At 43.2% G+C, this 20,421-nt stretch overlaps 1 protein-coding gene across 1 annotated transcript; it reads left to right on the top strand.

Moving 5' to 3' along the window:
• Positions 1-2,789: 2,789 nt before the first annotated feature.
• LOC140214359 (uncharacterized) lies at positions 2,790-19,585 on the top strand. Its single transcript, XM_072285730.1, has 4 exons — positions 2,790-2,985; positions 15,954-16,066; positions 19,127-19,346; positions 19,506-19,585. Exons 1-4 carry the CDS (start codon positions 2,790-2,792, stop codon positions 19,583-19,585), a joined length of 609 nt encoding a protein of 202 aa, XP_072141831.1.
• The last annotated feature ends 836 nt before the right edge of the window (positions 19,586-20,421 follow it).

The raw sequence follows: 20,421 nt of genomic DNA, 5'->3' as shown, positions 1-20,421 counted from the left end.
CTACGAACCTGGAAACTGAAATGGTTAAATCAAGGTCAACGTGTTTTTTTGTTCCCTAACCCTAAAAATTTCCCTAACCTTAAAAGTAAAAGCTAAACAAAATCCCCGTATATGAAGTACCACACTGATGAGACCGTGTAGTAAGTAAACAAAATAACAATAATACTTACCAGTTCATTTCTCGTCTGTTCGGCGTCCTCGATTCCCTTGGTGCTTTCTTCATCATCTGTCGACGAGCAGTCGTGCCGGTGCGTATCAGCAGAATTTTGGTTCCCGTCGGTTGAGTACACAAAAGGATTTTCGCCAACGTTACTGAAGCTTTCATCGTGACTGTTCGAATCGGCAAGTGGGCTGCTTGGTGGCGACGAATCTCGATCGCAGCACGTATTTTCTGAACGCCGTTCGTGGGCACTTCGCGAGTCCTCGTCGCTTTCCGAAGCGGACGTACCACTGCCAGCACCGCTTGCATTGTCCAAAGTTTTCCTCCTACATTTGGTTCGGACTGGGACCTTGCAAGCGCAATCATAAAGATATTTCTTATATCTTTTCCTGCGCGGCATTTCTGGAGGTGATAACGCCAATACACACCAAGACAATGCTAACAATGCGGACTGACACAAGGCCATGCACGGCGCGGCTGTAATCTGGCTGGATGGATGGGTGGACGGATGATTGAGGCTCAACCCTTTGAATCGGGTGGCGGCACGCGCCACCTAGCCTTGAATGGTACTATATGCTGAATGGTACTATATGAATGGTACCATGAGCAAGCATACCTATTTATTTACTCCTTTACTTTTGCGTTGATATTATCCACCAATCAGATAGCCTCCGTTTAGTTATTTCTACCTTTTCAATGTCTATTTTACTTTCACTGTCTTTAAAACCCAAAGGTTTGAATAGTTCCCCGTTACATTCAACTGCAGGGTGAAGTGCCCCGCACAACAAATCAGTCTCCTGGTATCTGGCTCGGTACGTTTTAGTCCGCAGTGCACCTGTCCTAGCTTCAAAGAACAATGAGCTTCCCTTAGAGTTATCGTAAATATTTTCTTTGGCTATTTCTTGCTTAAACGTCCTGTATGTCTCTAAAGCTGATTTGGTTTGCATCTCTGTTTTCCACATACCCCTCTCTGTCCCCTTAACCTTTTTTCTTGACGAATGATTCCCTACCTGTCCCCCAACTGCTGCCCAAGTATTTGCTTGTCAATTTTCTAGTTCGCTTCCTCCACCTTGTGTCAACATTCCTCGTGTATAAGTAACTGAAAACCTTCCTAGCCCACCGCATTTTCCCCATTTTTCTCAATCACTCCTCAAATGCTACCTTGCTACTAGCCTCTCTGCCCTCGAAAGAAGACCATCCCAGATCCCCCTGCATCCCAAGATTTTGTGTCTTGCCATTTGCTCCCAGAGCGAGCATACCCGCACCACGTTGCCTAGTTTCCAACTGCTGCCGGGTCTCGTGCTCTCATACATTGAACTGCATTGGCAAAAGTCAGGCCTGGAATCATTACCCCCTTCCATATCCCTCGTACTACCTCGTACCTATTGTAGTTTCACAGTGCCCTACTCTTCATAATCGTTGTACTTCTGTTACCTTTAGTCGTTAGATATTTTTCGTACTCTGTTAGATACTCAATGCCATTATTTATCCACACCCCAAGGTACTTGTATATATCGACTATCTCCAGCGTGGCCTCCTGTATCTTAAGCTCGCCGCAAATGTTATCATTAAAAATCATGACTGCTGATTTTTCTTTGCTAAACTTCAAGCCTAACCTGTCTCCTTCTGTACCACACATGTCCATCAATCCCTGCAGATCTTCTGCATTGTCAGCCATTAATACAATATCATCCGCGTACTTCAGTCCTGGTAATGACTGTTCAATCAATTTTCCTTGTTTGAAAATTGATAGGTTGAAGGCGAGTCCGCTTTGCTGTATTTTGGCCTCTAAACCATGTAGGTACAGCATAAACATAAACATAAAGCCCCCACCGAATCATTACAGGCTCCGAAACCTGCTTTTCCCATTGTATAATCACCCGGCTACATTTATAGATATCTTTTAAGAAATTGGTTACTCCATCTTGCACTCCTAAAGTTTCCAGAATGCCCCACAAGCCCTCTTGAAGTACACTGTAACAGGCTCCCTTGATATCCAAGAAAGCCAGCCATAAGGCTCTGTGTTCCTTTTCAGCTATTTCAATGCACTGTGTTAGTGAGAACAGATTGTCTTCTAGGCTCTTATGCTTCCGAAACCCATTTTGTAGCTCTCCAAGCACCCCTCGTGCTCTACCCATGCCTGCAGTCTGTCCTTTATAATCTGCATAACTACCCTGTAAACCACTGACGTGACTGTTATAGGCCGGTAGTTATATTTATGTCAGCTTTGTCCCCCTTTGCTGGCTTAGGCTTATGCTGGCTTACGGCGAAGCCTAGCATAACCACCGTGGTTTAACCAAGCCAGTGCCAAGATTACCCACCAATAGTCGGAAAACCATGTTGAATTCGGGCAGTTTCCAATATTTTATTCTCAACATAATATTATATCTACAATTAATGGTCCCTTTCAAGAGTTGTTTTGGGAATAGTATTGCCATTAGAAGAAAAGTGACGTTACCGTAGTTTAGCTATATTTAGGGGAAGTGCTCAATGGTATATTAAATCTGATTCAATCCAATCCGATTGGAGTGTGTCGAAAGCGCCATATTTGCTTTCGTGCGTTCGAGTGGGGACTGCAGTTGGAGTACATTTCACCGCAGTTCCATTCTAGTCAATGTGTTGTGCAGTCATGAAGCACATTCTAGTCTTGTGGGAAGAAGAAGAGAAGTGGGACGTGTATCCCATAACGTCTATTTCGGACACTAGTATAGGACTAGAGCTGATGCGCGACCCGACCAGCACCTTGAAGCGCCTCCAGGGCGATTTCGTCCATGTCAAGTGGGATCCGACAAAGCCAGCAGCACCAGCCAAGATCTTGGCCGTCGGTAAGTACTGCAACTGCTAAAGCGAGCAAGACGTAGGCTATATATGTCAAAAAGGCACTAATTCAGCTGTGGCCACATTCTTTGTCGAGATTTTTTTTCGTGTTTCAGCGTGCATGAATGCATTTCGCTGTGGTGCAGGCAGTACGTTGGTTTTAGGGCAAACTTTAGAGCCCGCCTTGTTGCGGCCACGGTGGTGAAAGACTAGTAAAAATATTGGTGCAGTTAATGGCCACCATGAAGGTGCGCGTGTGATCTGTTTGCATCTGTGACATGAAATATATTTTCGTAAGAACGTGCCTCCAGGCACGAGACGTGTCCGCATAGGGTGGCCACGTGCTGCCCGTTGTCACAGGCTGTACCAAATATTCGTCTTTTAGACAGTCCGCGCTGCCATAGCGATTTAGTTATTCCTCAAGAAAGCTGTCTTTGCATTGTTGTAGAAGGACAATTATTTGTAGTTTACAGCGTAAGTTATTTGCAATCTATGTATGATTTAGCTTGAAGTGCAGCTACGGCAGTTCAGCCGCAAGCACAATATTTTTTAAAATTTATTTACAGAATACTGCAGGCCAACTTGTGACCCAGGCAGGAGGGAATTCGTTCATACAGTAATGCAATTAAATGCGTTCAAAGAAAAGAAGTGCATATGAAACATGAAATACATTGAATCATATGAGGTACATTGAAGGATGATATAAATACGTAAAAAGCATTCAACAAGCATACAGTGCAACGGATTGAATTGAAAGGAGAGAAATATTTACCGTACCAGTTTACACAGTTTTTTGTTTTTGTTTTTCATGCTAACACGCATGAAAGTACTCACGCGGTCACACGTTTATTTGAAGTGCAGTTTTTCAATGGCATGTAATATGTTATTGGACAGGAATACATCGGCTGGCAGAGAGTTCCAATCATTTATTGTTCTAGGAAAGAAGGAATATATAAAGCAATTTGTACTTGCGAAAATAGGGGTTATCTTGTCGGAGTGATAATTTCTGGTAGCTCTAGCTGGTAGCGGCTGGAGACAGGGTGAATGACCAAGTTGTATTTCCCTTTTCCAAAAGCGGAAAAGCAATGTTAGGCGTGCTACCTTTCTTTGGGATTCTAGGGTGGCAATATTATTTTCATTAATCAATTGAGAGGGGGCGTCATAACGTCCATAACAATTATATATGTAGCGGACGGCAAGCCTGTTTATGTTTTCCAGTTTTCTTTAATATTTTTTTTTCGTGAATGGGTCCCAGACGATGGAAGCATATCCTAATCGCGACCTTACGAGTGTGTTGAATGGCAATTGTTTCACGGATGGAGGAGAATGTTTTAGCTTGTGTCTCGGTAGGCCGAGTTTACGTCGAGCAGACGCACAAACATTATCAATGTGTTGCGACCAGGTTAGACGATTGTTGATGGTTACACCCAAATATTTAAAGGAGTCTGTTTCAGAGACCGTGGATTGATTAATAGTGTATTGATATGCTAGAGGGTGGTTTTTGTTGGTAATGCACATAAAAACTGTTTTTTCTTCGTTAAGTTTCATTTCCCAGGTGTCGCACCAGTCAGAAATTGCAGTAAGACTTTTACTCAGGATCACTTGATCATTGGCATCATTAATCTCTTTGTAAAGTAACCAGTCGTCCGCAAACAATTTAATACTCACGCTATCGTCTATTAAATGCTCAGAATATCGTTAGTTGGAGCAGTTATGCATTCCTTGATGTCCACCTGTCATTCTTTTGTGAGCTACCTGATATAGACTGGCTTATGAAGCTTGCTTACGAAGTCTTGCTCCCAAAAGCAAACTGCTAGACCAAGCACATTGTCTTGCTTTGAATATCTGCAGCTCATATAATTACACCGTTGAGGTATGAGCTTGAATTTGAGTGCTTCCAGGAATGTGGTAGTGGAATTCACGTGTTTCATTTTTTTAGGGGTTATTGGGTGGGTATTTTGAAATTGGAAAAAAAAGAAAACATTCCAAAGCAACTGCAATGCAGCAGCATAATGAGATTCCCCTCATTGGACAATTATGTATAATGTTTACAGTTGTACCACATTCATTGCAGTGGTACCACATCGCAGTAACCACATGTGTTCACAGTGGACGTACTTCCCTACATAGATTGCTGACGGCCATGACTCTCATCTTTAATTGCACCACATTATAATGAATGAGAACTTCCAGCTTACAGAAAACTGAAATTGATGGTGCTGCTGTGTGCCACTTCTTGTTGAGAAAAAAAAAATATACCAAACAGCAACACACTTACCCCTGTTTTGTTAATAGAACCACCCATAATTATTGTGTGTTCCGGTGCAAGGCAGGCCTAAGTGAAAGTAAACAAATACTAAGGTGGCATGCATGCCGCTGACAACTTCAAGGTGCTGTTCAATTTGCAGTATATCATTAATATGCCTACACTCCAATTCGGCTGTACTACAGTGTACTAGAATACTTTGGGTAGTGGAAAGAGCGGCGGTCAGCGCGTGAGGCACTCTATGTTAACACTACCAGGTGGCGCTAGCAGCGCGTAACCGAGCACCAGCAAGAAACCGACAGTAGCCAGGCAACAGCAAGCACGGAAGTTTTCTTTTATTATTGCCACATGTATGCGTAGTACTCCCGGTGCAAATGTTCTTATTTGTTTATGAGCGAATTAATCGAAGTAATATGACTTCAGCAGGGCTAAGTTTTCGTCAGATTACCTCAGCTGAGCAGACGGCGCAAGACCCGAAATGCGTGAATCTTCGCGTTTACTTCAATAAAGAGTCAGGATTTGCGCTGAACGGTGACGTCTGTCATTTTACTCGCGGGTTACTACGAGCAGCTCCTGCGAGAGGCAAACAGCACGTTCTGGGCACTTCGCACTCGCGCCAGTTCTCTTATCACAGGCGCTCGCCTCTGCGGCACTAGCAGACAGCATCGCCAGTAATGCAGTGAAAACATTGGAATTGCGCCAATGTTAACTGCAGCTATTATATGTTACTGACCTACGGTCAATGCCAGGTGTTCTGCGCGTTGTTTTGGAGTATCTGGTCCCTGGGGTCGCCGACCTCTCTCTCCTCTTGTGTTGTGATTGTCTTCTTTCTCAAACACATATTCTGAGAATATGCTGCCGCAGCGTGCACAGACGTGAGAGAAGGCGCTTTGTCTTTTGCCGGGAAAACTTCAGCAAATTTTGAAGGTTTCTTTTCACTGGTTTCTGCGTTTTTACTCGGAATCTTCTTGCCTGGAGCCCTTTCCTGAGGTAGCGACATGCCAGACAGGCAGTACCTGTAATCAAAAGCATAGGATGTGAAAGATGCTACTTACAAAATCTTAGCACTATGTGATCTTTGCTACAATGCAGTTTCTGTAAATGAGTGGTAATGTAGGCATTTGGTGGAGTAATTAACAGGCGCATTAGCTAAAAGAAACCTTAAAACCAAAAATATGATCATAAAAAGTATAATTAAAAGTAATCATAAAAGTATAATGTATAAAAGTACAGCAAAAAATATAATTTTGGCATGACAAGCTTCCATTAATGTACATTGCTTTTATACAACGATCTTCCTTGCTGATTAAAAGTAATTTCATTGCAGCCTATATTATCTCGACCACCAAATCTAGCTGCTTACCTTTGTCAGTAACAGTCCCTGTACAGGACTTGCTGAACACACTATCTTGTACGAGGAGCACAGAAGCCTTCAGCCGGTCTGTAAGGTGTTCAGCGTAGTCGCTGGTGTACTGCTGTCGGTCCATCGCTCCTTTGCAAACAATGGCAATGTATGTTTGGTGAAGAACATCTCGAGCTTCTACCATGGACTTGATTTCAACTTCTTTCGCTTCTTTGCTATGAAAATAAGGGCGAGCGAAGACCCGTTCCCTGTCGTCTGAAGTAAACACCAGCAGCTTCTCGTGCGCGACAAGAAATGGATCTCTGATCACGGTAGTTGTAGCGCACACAACTCCATCAAAATTGGGCACATTAAGTCTTGTCCATGAGCTCGGAAGGCTGAGTTTGTCAGCGATTTTCTGCAATGAAGCAGGCTCACTAGGCTCGTTCAAATTTGGGCTCACGCTCTCCTCTTGCACGTTGGTGTCGTGTTGACAGGAATCGTGTAAGGCACGCCGCGACAAGCGCACTTTCTTGGTCGGTGCCACAGCACAGGCAGCTGGACGCTTTCTCTCTCGTCGTTTTTGTTGAATTTGCTTGGAAAGATAGGCCGGCAAGTCGGGCAGCAAGGTTGGGTCAGCGCAGGCTTGCCACGAGGGATCCTCACCTCTTTATCGTCGATTTTGTGCACATAATCCCGCACGATGAACGGCGCTTCGAAATGTCTTTCGCACACCGCCGACGTTTCCGAGAATGGCTTGTCGCTGCGGTGCAAATTCCTCTCCCACTGCTTTCGTTGGGTTTCGTCTTTCGGGGCTTTAAACAACGACAACGTCCGTCCATTGAACTCACGGAATCCAGGGTACCCGGTCTTACAACCTGGCGCGTAGCAGTGCGTGTCCGGTCTTTTGGTTTTCTTCTCCATGACTACATGCGAACCACTGTTTGAGCGTACTACGCAATGCAAGAAATTACAAAGTATCGGAAACGCTGTAAATGAAGCAGAAACAGCGTACGTGCACAACCTAATTAACAGCAACCCACACGTGCTACTGCGGCTGCCTGCGGCGCCAATCTCCTCGGTTTTTAGACGCCAGCGCCACGCGCGGCGGTTAACAGAAATGGCAACAGCTCTCTCGGTCGCCGCACCGCGCACTCTTTCCACTACCCAAAATGTTCTAGTACACTGTAGCTGTACTACAGAAATGTCATGCAGTTGCTACATCATTGCTAGTAGATACTTGAAACTGAACCATGTGCTTCGTAAAATGCTTCTTCCACTCCTCGGGCATTGCGTTATGTGGAAAGTTGTTTTATTTGATGCTCATTTTGCTTGCAGGGAGCCTTGCCTCCAGGGAAAAGAAGTGGAACAACCGTGCGGCAGCACATGGTTCCGCTTCAACCCAAGACAGTGAGAGCGAGGACAGGGTAAACATAGTTTTTAAAAAACTCCAAATCCTGTGAACTGTTATTCCTGTAAAGTATGTGCTACAGACACCACCTGTTATCTGTTGCTATCAAGGAACAGCAGTTGCAGCATTAGAGCCATGGTTGTAAGAGTGAAAACAACAGTCACAGATCAAACAGCAGCTGGCACAGACTTACTAGAGCATTGGACAGGTAGTCGTTGTGGCTTAGGATCATACTAGTGGTCTACTGCATTCCACTTAATCCCCTGAAAAATTTATTTTTAAATGAAGGGCCGCTGTCTGTAACTTTCCAACTAAGACTTTCAAGTTTCTCGCCATACTTGAACCTTTGTGTCATCTAATTACTGCTGTGTTCTTTAAAGAGAGTAAAGAAAAAAAATGATATCACTTGCATTAGCAAATTAGCTTTCTACTATACCAGAAAATGACTGTCCAACTGTGAATAGAGCGGTAAGCCAGAAAGCACGTTAAAAGGGGACATGGCATATTTCTGCAATATAAAAGAAATGTGCCACTCCTACTGCGAGAAGACTAGTAATAAGCCAGAAATTGCCTTAAAAGGAAACACGGATGGCCACGCCACCTTGAAGCTTGTCATTACGTCATCGATGTTGACGGCCTAGTTAATTGTTTGTCGGTGAAAGTAAGGCAACATAGTGCTCTAAAGGAGATAAAAGATTAAACATATCATGTTTTAGAAATTTTCGCTAAGCCAGTACGGTCTAAATACAAAGAGATGCTTTGAAATTTGTGGCATCACACTAATGTACAGGTACGGTGTTCAGCATGACATTCAAAAATTGCAACTTTGACCTGTACTTTAGCTTCTAATAGCCAACCCATGACTGCAAGATTTGTCATATTTCAGTTTTAAAGAATGCCTTACGAGTGCAACTGATTTATTGTTACTCTTTGGTGGCCCTTTAACTGCAGCTCAAGAGCCACAGGTACTGTTAGAACACAAGAATTACTTCTTGTTTTTTTATAGAATATTTTTGCAAGTGGCTCTTACTGCATGGATTTGATACCTGCTGCACTTGACTAGCAAGGCATTTTTCTTATGCCTGTACAGTGGTCCTTGTGTACGCACATAGTCTGTTTAGCAACAGCTGTTCTTTATTAATGAGAAATGCAGGATCCAATACAGACTGATGAGCTTTGTTGGCCTTAAGTGTAGTGGATGTCTGGAACTTCCATTGCAGATTAATTGGCAAGTAAATGGCTGTGGGCTACTAAAACCTGTTTTGCTTGCAAATGTTAAGGCATGCTGTTCTTGTCAAAATAAACCAGGCCAGAACCCAATTATGCAAGTGGTAGAAATTCAGACAAGCACCACTTTTAAGAAATATCTCCAAGAAATGTGTGGCAAAACACATTGAGGTCCATCTTCATCACACTAGCTCTGTACTGTGCATTGGAGGCTATGAGATGCATTGCTAAATTAGAACAGCTCTATGTTAGCGAGCAAAGCATTTAAACTTTTCCTGCTACTGGACATTGTTTAGTGCAGAAGACTAGTTGACAGAGTGTCGACTGAAGGAAAGAGGGTGCTGCCTGATTCAATGCTCCATACTATAGTCTTTGCTGTATATCAGAGTTAGTGAGTGTGTGTATTACTTCTCTGCATTAGTTTTACTTTTTGCTTGCTCTGGATGTTTTTGCAGTGAGAAATTGCAAAAGATATATGAGCACTTTGCAGCCATTCAAACATATTCACATCTCATTACTAGCCCATGTATATGTCATAAGAGTTGGCTGGCTTCATTTTATTACATTATGGCATCTACAGTTTTATGTTAACAAGTTAATAACCCTGTCCAAGCATGTAACCTATTAATAAAAAACCAGAGAAGAATTTAGGACAGATGGGCTCAGTAAACTTAAGAAGTAGAAGGGACACCGATGCCGAGAGAAGCACAGGGAAAATGAACTGTTCATTTTCATTTGCTTAATGATGGTATTTCAGATCAATGATATGGAGGAAAGATTGCTTGCTGCTGCTGGGGACCTAACTCGCAACCTTTTCATGTTTGGTGCACTGCTCCACTAATTGCGCTATGCTGGCTGCCACCCAATCTACCGCTTTCTTGGGTATTTATGTACATGAAAATTGTGGCACAATTAAAGATGTCTGTGTCACCTTTGCGATTAATTTCAGTGTTGATGTGATTACAATTGAAGCAGTGTATTGCCGCACCACATTGCCGCCTCCGAAAAGTGTCGCGGATGAGGCGAGTGGCCATTTAGTGTCGCTGCAACAAATGTCCTGCGTGGCGCGGGTGGCAATACACATTCAGACAAAATTGTTTTATTCTGCACAGAGCGGTGAAATTTTAACTGACTTTTTTTTCATTGAAGAGCGGCACATACTAAGTGGCCCATATGATTTGTTATGGTGGATAACTGAGCGACTGCAGCAGTTCTGCCGTTGCTTAACATTCATTGCTCTCTCTGGCGCTTCCGTATGTGCTGCTGTTTGAATGGCTGTGAAACAAACTATAGCTTATTCAATGCAAAGAAATTATGTATTCATTGGAACACCTGCTCTTTATTGTGTGATGTATAGTGATGGGAGAAACCAAAGCCAAGTTCTAAGCAAGCCCTTATTTAAAATTTTTGGCATGCTGACAGATTTCAAAATGTGGTTCATGGTGAATACATTTTACATAGGTACGTAATATTCCGAGCAAGCGCCCCCCCCCCTCCCCCCTGGAAAAGATATCCCAAGAAAGTTTGTGCGAGGAGGCGTTGTGGCCTTGCTTGGTCGCGGACCGAAATTGAAGAGCTGTCAGTCCCAGATCTAGCGGGCTAGGCCTATACTGTCTTCTCCCAGCGATCGCAGGCTAGCCTGGCGTGCTGGTTCGCTTCCATCGGCTTCGACAAAATCAAATGTATTGCAATTTAAGTAGCAATGAATAGCGTGCAGGGGACGAGACAGTAAAATTCAGATGCGAACAGTGTGACCAGCATGATTGTGCACACGTGCTGACCAACATGGCGCTTTATTACAAGCTGCATGCAGTCCTGTCACAAGCGCCACAGGTCTCCAATTCGACGGCCCAGTGAGTTAGACCTGCCAGCTGTTTGTCATTGGCAGCTGTGAACGGATTCGACACTGCAGATGTGGCTTTCACAAGTCACGTTTATATTGGCATCTTTTGTTTAAGATGAGAAAGCTGTGCAGACACCTTTGTTTTCACTTTATTTGCGAAGTCATTCAAAGCGTCCATGCAGGGGCGCTGGTTTTGCACAGAGCTATGCTCCGCTCGCTCATGCATGCCACGTGTCCGATATTGTCACATGGTGCAAGTCGGACTCCAACCCATCGTACAACGGATTGCATGCAAAATCGCACCATGTGTCTCGCGCTTCATTTGCATTTGAAAACTTCGCCCCTTTGACCAAAATGGCGACTGATGAAGGCTATGGCTACACAGATACTTGGCTTTTGTGAACTATCAGGACTCGGCAGAAATGCAGCTAAACAATAAATTTGTTTCTTAGTAAATTGCGTCATTTTATGTGATTTAATATGCAATTTCTAAAAAGTTCAAAAAAAAAAAACTGCAGCAGCTAAGCAGTCCAGCGAAAATGCATGAAGTGGTGGACTGGCTGAAGAAAGGGAGGAGTGCTTGCTCGGATGTTAGTGACCATTTCAAATCGCTCGAAAGTAAAATGGGGGAGCACTTGCTTAGAATTTTATGATAGTGCCTGAAGCCAGAAAATGCTGTTTGCATTTCATGCCACTGGTTTTTTACACACACTACACTTTCAGGATGACCAGGCCAAGGTCATATTAGAACTGCAGGCCACTGTAGAGCGGCTGGAAACTGAGCTGCGGCAAACAAAAGCACAGCTTCAGCAAGCTCAGGACTGCCTTGGTAAGTGCACACTTTTTTTTAATGTTGAGGTAACATTGCTGTAAAAGTGCTGCAGTCTTCTCTGAAGTTATTGTAAGTGGCCACCATCAAGAGCACAACAAAAATCACTAAGGGATGAAGGCCCCCTCCTGCATTGTATTTAGAACTGTGCCTGTTCTTTCGAAAACATGCCCAGCATTGTCTGTAATCCAGTTGAAGAGCTAGACTTGTGGTATTTCCAACAGGCAATTTTTGAAGAATAATGGATGTTGTAAAAAGATGTCCAGTGTTTATCCAAGTAAAGGTGAATTACATTTTAACGTGATGCTGCTTGCTAGAAATGCACAGGTTATTTTTCGACACTCAGAGTCTGCTTGCCACACTTATTTTGCCATTGCGATAGAATCGTCTTGGGGTAAATTATTGCTTGGATTAATTGTGCTCAACCTTGTTAACTTTGTGTGTAGATATAGTTTTGTAGTCATCAACAAGCATGCATGTCTTCACCTCAGTAGACATGCTATTCCCAACCACAAGGAAGGCAGTTACATTATCGCCAGTATAAGCCAGCTGGCGACTAATCGTCCATCGCAGTGTATCCCGCAGATTTGGTGCTAGGGTGTGAGCTGTAGTGGAGTTGCTTTTCATTCTACATGGCTTCAACAGAATCAAAACAAAATTTCTGCTCACTGCAAATGCTGCCAATAAATCCGAGCAAGGAAGAAGGAAATAAATTAAGAAATGTAGCAGGTTTCAATAAATGCGTTTGAGAAGTTTGCAGGCTGTCCTGTTTAAAGATATTGGCCTTAAGTTGAGAGGATGGTGCGCATTGCCAGATTTATGTAGCGGAACCACCATAACCACTTTCCAATTGTCTGGCAATGTAGAAGTCTGTAAAGAGTGTAGAAACTATGATGGAGCTGTAAACTTTTGTATTTTTGAACTTTGAGTTTGCATTACCATTACCTGCAGTGTTAGAAAACTTGAAATTTTCAAATGTCACGACACTACGCATTCTATAGAAATGAAGGCTATTATGAAAAAGGTGCTGTCAGGACAGACAGGTGGACTAGTTGGTATGACATTATCTACACAGTAGTGCAGAAACACATGGACGAAATAAAAAAACCTGGACACAGTGCTATCAACTGAGCGTTCATTGCACAATAGCAGATATATATATATCACTGCACAAAAAAAGGAAGGGAGAAGGAAGACACAAACAAATCAACCCAGCAGTATGAAGACACACAGGCAGCTAATGTGAGAAAAACATTTCTTTCTCCAATTAGGAGACTGATGGGCAACTAACACAATCCATATTCCTAATCTCTGCAGCTTCTACTATTTCTCTGGAGAACTGGTCAGGGTGTCTGGCCAGCGATCGAATGCAATTAAACAGAGGCTTGCATCTGCAGCGTGCGCAATGTCCGGCAAGGGGGCCTGATAGGGCTAGATTTTCAACATTCCTGTGCTCACGTAATCGCTCATTGATGCATCTACTTGTCAGTCCCACAACTCTTTGCCACAGTCCAACGGGATGCAGTAAACCACCCCTTCAACACAAGAAACAAATGGTTTTCGGTGGGTCTTGTTGCACCCACGTGGCTTGCATGTATCCGCATTTACCCTTCTGCATAAACAGACAGCTTCGAAGGAGCAGAAAAACTGATATCTACGCTGACACATTTCCCAATCTTTTTCAGATTGTCACTAGTCTCATGTAGGAAGGGGCAAGACGATTACTTTCTTTTTTACTTCTGTCACCTGGTCAGTGGCATTGCAAATTTCGTTTTTTAGTATGCTGCCTGCCACGGTGGTCACTACATGCAACGGTAACCTGCATCTTACAGATGTGAGACTATGTACTGAAAACTTCTCCTAATCAAGTGTGGGCTGTACTTCAAAAGGGCGCTTTTGAAGAACAAGTTGACAATACCTCACTTCACTAGCTTTGAATGGGCTGATGAGTATGCAAGGATGAGTTTTTTGCCTCTTGTTGGTTTTACGCACCTAGAGGCAAAAAACTCGTGCTCGCATACTCACCTCATTCAAAGCTAGTGAAGTGAGGTATTATCAATTTGTGCTTCAAAAACGCCCCTTTGAAGTCCAGCCTGCACTTGGTTCAGATAAGTTTTCAGTGCAAAGTCTCATATCTGTTAGATGCAGGTTACCCGTTGCATGTATTGACCACCGTGGCAGGCAGCATAATAAAGAAAAGAACGAAATTCGCAATGCCACTGACCAGGTGACACAAGTAAAAAAGAAAGTACAGTCGGACCCGACTGTATCAAACCCGTTTATGTAGAATTATTCTATATATCGAACAATTTCTGGACAAGGTATAGTTACAATGAGTATATATAGAAAAAATTCCACTTACATCGAACAAAAATAGCAGTGACTCCTGTTATATTGAACGTCAAGTGGCGGAAAAATGGCCCCAGAAGCTGGCTTTCCCTTGTGGTGGTGGGGAAACCCAGTACAAGTGAAGAACCACTTGTACCTGGCCATGCGAACGCATCGGGTGCCATGAGCACCAGGTCGCAAGTTTGGCCGCTTTACCCCCAATCGTGCTGAGGGTGCTCCTCGGAACCTTGCACGCTGCAAGGACATCCGACTTCTCATCACGTTCGACCCGATTTACGATTTCGAGCTTCATGACGAAAAGTAAATCTTGCCGCTTCATCACGGCAACACTGCGGGACAAGGCGCAAACACAATGAACCAGAAAAGCAATGACACAATTTGCACTTTCGCCATCTTGCACGACGAGGGCACAAGAGCCTCTGATTGGCTGTCTGAGCAAGCGCTGCGGGCGGGCCAGGATAATTTTTTTGCAGGGGGGTGTCGACGGCTCGCCAGAGGCAGCGCGGTCACGGTAGGGAGAGTGGTTGGATGGAGCGCCGCCGCCGGGTTTCCCCGCTACTGCGAGGGAAAGCAAACTTCTGGGGCATTTTCCCGCCGCTTGACATTCAATACATATATCAAGAGTCGCTGCTATTTTTGTTAGATGTAAGCGTAATTTTTTCTATATATACTCACTGTAACTATACCGTGACCATAAATTGTTCGATTAGTCGGATTTGACTGTATTTCATGCGAAACTAAGCTAATTCCATCAATAAAGTGATTTTATAAATGGTATGTGCTTTTATGACATCCAATTATTTACCAGGCTTATATTGAATTATGCTCTATATCGAACTGATAGGCGTTTTCTTGCGAGTTCGATATAGCCGGGTTCGACTGTAATCATCTTGCCCTACCTACATGAGATTAGTGACAATCTGAGAAAGTTCAGGAAATGTGTCGGTGTAGATATCGGTTTCCCTGCTCCTTCGAAGCTGTCTAGATTGTGCACGAGTGTAAACACAGATACACGCAAGCCACATGGGTGCAACAAGACCCACCGGAAACTATTTGTTTCTTGTGTTGAAGGGGTGGTCTACTGCATCCCGTTGGGGCGGTGGCAGAGTATGTGGGACACACAAGTAGATGCATCAACAATTGATTACGTGAGCACAGGAACAACGTTGAAAAACTGGCCCGATCAGGCGACCTTGCCAGACATTGCGCACACTGCAGATGCAAGCCTCTGTTTTATTGCATTCAATAGTTGGCCAGACACCCTGACCAGCTCACCACAGAAATAGTAGAAGCTGCAGAGATGAGGAACATAGATTGTGTTAGTTGCCCATCAGTCTCCTTATTGGAGAAAGAAATGTTGTTTTTGTCACATTAGTTGCCTGTGTGGGTTCATATTGCTGGGTTTATTTGTTTGTATCTTCCTTTTTTGTGCAGTGATATATATATCTGCTCTCGTGCAATAAACACTCAGTTGATAGTTAGCACTGTGTCCCATTTCTTTCTTTTGTCCATGTGATTCTGTGCTACTGCGTAAATAACCAGTGTCAGAAATTATTGAGGTAGAAAGGGGCATTGCAGCTGTAATCACTAGGAACAGCATCACTAGCAAGTGAATCGCTTTAAGAATTGGCCGGCCTAGTCAGACAACATGCGCACCTTCAACCAAGGTACAAATCACTTTTTCATAGTTTTGCTTTCTTTTTTTGCAGATTCCTCAAGGATGGTGCAAACATTGAAGCACATTCTTGACCAGACAATTGGTGCCAGTGGTGCCATTGGTGGCAGTAGTGTTGAGCCTGGCACAGTCGTGTCAGCACCAAAAGTAAGAAGCTGATGCGATTTCTTGGGGCAGACTGTTGTGTGCGTGATTGACCCGTGGAAATTACGATATAGTAAAAGCTCAAAGGGTCAATTTCATGTTTTCTACAGTCAAGTACAGCATATATTAGCTGTCTTTCTGTCATTTTATCTTATCAGAACTATTCTTACTTAGAAGAAAATGCACAAACCCTTGCTTTTCATTTTATTATTAGGAAAGCCTTCTGCATGGAGCAGCTACTGCAATCTCTCACATGTTGTACTCTTCATTGTAGTGCAAGTGTGGATGTGGAACATTCCTTTAAAATACACATAGCCTTCATTTGTAATGCACCATGTGCATTTAATTTCACTCTGCCTTTGTTCGTTCTCCAGTCTAGCTAGGGTAGCAAACTGAATATCTGTCTTCCAGTTAATCTCCCTGCCTTTCACATCTCGTTTCTCTCTCTCCAGTGTACTAGCCAGAAAATATAGAATTTGACAAATTTGTCCACGACTTTCTTCAATATGGAGCATTTGTTCTAAGGACCTGTTCAGAAGTTATCTATAAAATACAGTGCAGTAGACTATTTGTAAGACACTATTAAGATGGATATTCTATAGCCGAGCAGCCTGCGCAGCTAGGTCTAGTGCGAATCACTTCAATTTTTGTTAAATGTAAAATCATTAACAAAAGATAGTATTTGAAGGATCTTTCAAGTTTGCCTTTAGTGTTGTGTGTAAAGCTTAAGTGATGTCACCACATTTATTGGCAGTTAGTGTAGCTCTGGTTGTCCTAAACTTCAAATATCTGTACTGCAACTGATTTATGGCTACTTTGCTTCTTTTAGGTCAGTTCTCACAACTGTACAATTCCTACATATAACAGTTCATATTCTGTGCAGCAGTACTAATAATATTTGGGGTCTTACGTGCCAAAACCACTTTCTGATTATGAGGCACGCCGTAGTGGAGGACTCCGGAAATTTTGACCACCTGGGGTTCTTTAACGTGCACCTAAATATAAGCACACGGGTGTTTTCGCATTTCGCCCCCATCGAAATGCGGCCGCCGTGGCCGGGATTCGATCCCGCGACCTCGTGCTCAGCAGCCCGACACCATAGCCACTGAGCAACCTCGGCGGGTGTGCAGCAGTACTACTTCAGCACTTGCATTAGATTGATTGCAGATGCATTTAATTCTGCTTCTATACAAAAATGGAGCTACTTCATTTCGGAACCAAGCGACGCGACTTTCAGAAGCTCCTGGCCCCCCTCACAACACGGGCACTAAATGGGAACATTAAAACACCTTAGTCGTATAATTTATTCCTCCAAAAATATTTTCTTCATTTATTTGGCAGCAAAACTTTGGTTAAAGAAAATGAAACCAAACTTCTTTGTTCTGAACTTCACACCTCATTATGGCCATGGTAAAGAGAGCATGTAATATACCAGGCTCTGCTTCATTTTTGCATGTTTTGGCTGCTTATTCTCCAAACAAAGGGTTCTGTTTTTTCTGGGTCGACTACTGTTCTTTGAAGACTATGTAACCCTCCTATAGTGATCAACAGCTCAGTGTATGTGGCTAACCGCAATCAAAGTTCGTGGCATCGCCACACACTTTACGTTGACTTTGGTTTCACAAGCTTCATCGTATGGTACAAATTGCTTATTTCATATATGGAGAGACAAACATGATGTTCTGTCATACTTTAGTGTTTCTCCTTAGTATTTCAAGGCATATGCTGAGTCCTTGTGCTCAAAGCACTTGTCAAATTGGGCTTCCACAACCCAATGCACTGGCCTATTTTGTATGTAGGCATTCTCGTCTGAAAATGGCATGTGCTCTATGACATGCCAATTGCCAACTTGTAAGGCTAATCTGCCCATAGCAGTACTGCACACACATGTACAAGTTTGGCTGTTGCCAACCACCTGAGTGTGCCATGTGAACTAGCTAGTCTGCACGAGCCTAGAACATTTGTGACGTGATTGTAAGTAGATGCTGCACATGCAAAAAGTACACTGATATGTGGATGAAACACTGTTGGTACTAACCGGTACGGTGCAATATGTTGCAGAAATCTTGTGTAATCCTGAATGATGATCACCTAGTCAAGTTCAACTCCATTATTTCAAAGGCTGTAAGATAATTTCAGCCTGATGCTCCATCTGGCACACCCTTCCGACACCTTACTCATCCAAACCACTAGCATGGTGAGCTGCCTGTGATGTTGATGCTGTAAGGACCAATGCGCAATCTGCTGCAGCAGTGCATGATTGGGAGAGCAGAAGACACACGAACAAATTGGCTGAAGCCAGGAGCAGGAGTTCTTGTTTTAATGTGTGTGGCTGAAAGAGTTGAAGTGCCCCAAATGAAAAACTGGTTAATTAAAACGAAAGATGAGGTGGTAGCACCTAGCCAAGTTCAACACCATTATTTCAAAGGCTGTAAGATACATTCAGCCTGGCATTCCATCTCGCATACGCTTCCGATACCACACTCATGTAAGCCACTATAGCATGGTGAGCTACCTCTGATGTTGATGATGTAAGGACCAATGCGCGATCTGCTGCAGCAGTGCATGATTGGGAGACAAAAGACATAAGCAAGGGTTCTTATTTTAATGCATGTGGCTCAAAGAGTTGGAGTGCCCCAAATGAAAAACGGCTAATTAGTACGAAAGAAGGGTTGGTGGCAAAGCTTACATAATTGCTGGATTTCGCTGCTGAGGTGTGACATAAAATAAAGCCAAAACATGAAACACTGTTCACTTCTGGAGAGTAAAATGGGGCAGCAATTGTCGCAAGTTTTACGTGAACTGGAAAGGCTAGATGCAGCAATGCCGAATGAAGCCATCACATTTCTACTGCATCCTGACTCACTGGAAGTGCTTGAGAGACCTATAAGTATGAAGCACAGCTTTTGTTGCAAAGTCGCCTATGTTACTGTATCATAGCATGACTTACAATAGACCATCTAAATAAGATTATAATTTGTCAAATATTATAGCAGTGGAAAGACAAATGGCTTTAGTTACAAAGCATAAAAACCAGAACTAATGTTTGCTTTCCGTTTTCAGGTGGACCTCGGGGAAGGCATTCTACTGGATGAGTCTACCCTGACAAGATTGCGGCGAGATGCCAAGAACTCGGGGTCAAGATTTGCCCGGGGTCTGCTCAAAGTTCTCTTCAGCTCGGAAGAGTTGGAGAACAAGTCTCTTTTTGGGCGGCGTTCAAACGCCCACAAGGGTGCCGCCCAAAAAGAGGCCTTGGATCCGAGACAAGTGAATGCCATCCTGAGTATGTGTCACTGTGCAGTCAACTAGCATGGTTGCTTTATTTTGTAATTTGAATTTAAAATCCTGTGCATGACTCCTTTGTGCTGTCCTGCCTATATACACTGACAGCTTGAGACACATAAGGCTAAACTAACTCTTTTTACTTTTTCTCTTCCCTTAGGCTACACAGCAAGGCATTTTGATGCCACAGCAGGCGAAATAAAAAACACGTTGTCATCCATGCTTGCGCGTGGATATTGAAATATTTTTAATAAATGCTAGTTTTCAAAAAGATTGGTGTGTTTTGTTCATAGACAAATACATATATATATATATGCTACCCATGTTGAAGGTTACATTGGAACAGCACCAGAATATAGAAAAAAAAGCTGGAGAAATTTGCTTAAATGTCGCCAGCACATTTAAAACATACTAAAATAGTTGCTAGAATTTTTCTAGGGTGAGCAACAGAAAGTTGGTAGAATGAAACTAGGCCCTTTCCATAGGTCGAGCTATATAGAAAGTTGCTAGGATATTTCTAGATCAAGCAACAGAAAGTTACTAAAATGTTTCTCTAAGAAGTATGAAAATGGTCAGTAAATCCTGCTTTTAGTGTCTAAAGGATGTTCATTTGTTGTCTAAAGAAAGTTTATTGAAAGTTACTAGAAATTTTTGTAAGGGATGAAATTATTTTGAACAGCTCTGATAGCGCCCACGCAACAGTGGTTGCTTGTATACTGTCAAATGCTCATATTCTGCACCCTAAAGCTCATGGCACGGTGCGAAAACGCGCTCACAGCGAAAGCAAAACATTGTGCGCGGACATGCATGCAGACGCGCAGTCGGTCGCTGCGAACCCGTGCGATCGCTGCATTGAAGCTTCATTCTGTTATGCCCCATTTGGTTATACAGGCAGCCCACTCTAACTACATATTTCACATAGTTTACCCTCAGCGTTTGGCTACCTTTCACGCAAGAAGCCGGTTCGGGAGACTCCATCGCGGCGACCGCGCGCAGTAGCGTTCACTGTACGTATTCGGTAAAGATACAGCGTCTGTAAACGATTTTGTGCCTTCAGTTTGCCCAAGATTATTATT

The sequence above is a fragment of the Dermacentor andersoni genome, unplaced genomic scaffold (assembly GCF_023375885.2).
Source record: "Dermacentor andersoni unplaced genomic scaffold, qqDerAnde1_hic_scaffold ctg00000039.1, whole genome shotgun sequence".
Taxonomy (NCBI): Eukaryota; Metazoa; Arthropoda; class Arachnida; order Ixodida; family Ixodidae; genus Dermacentor; species Dermacentor andersoni.
Note: the sequence above shows the minus strand (reverse complement) of the source record. Positions and strands in the feature narration are given on the sequence as shown.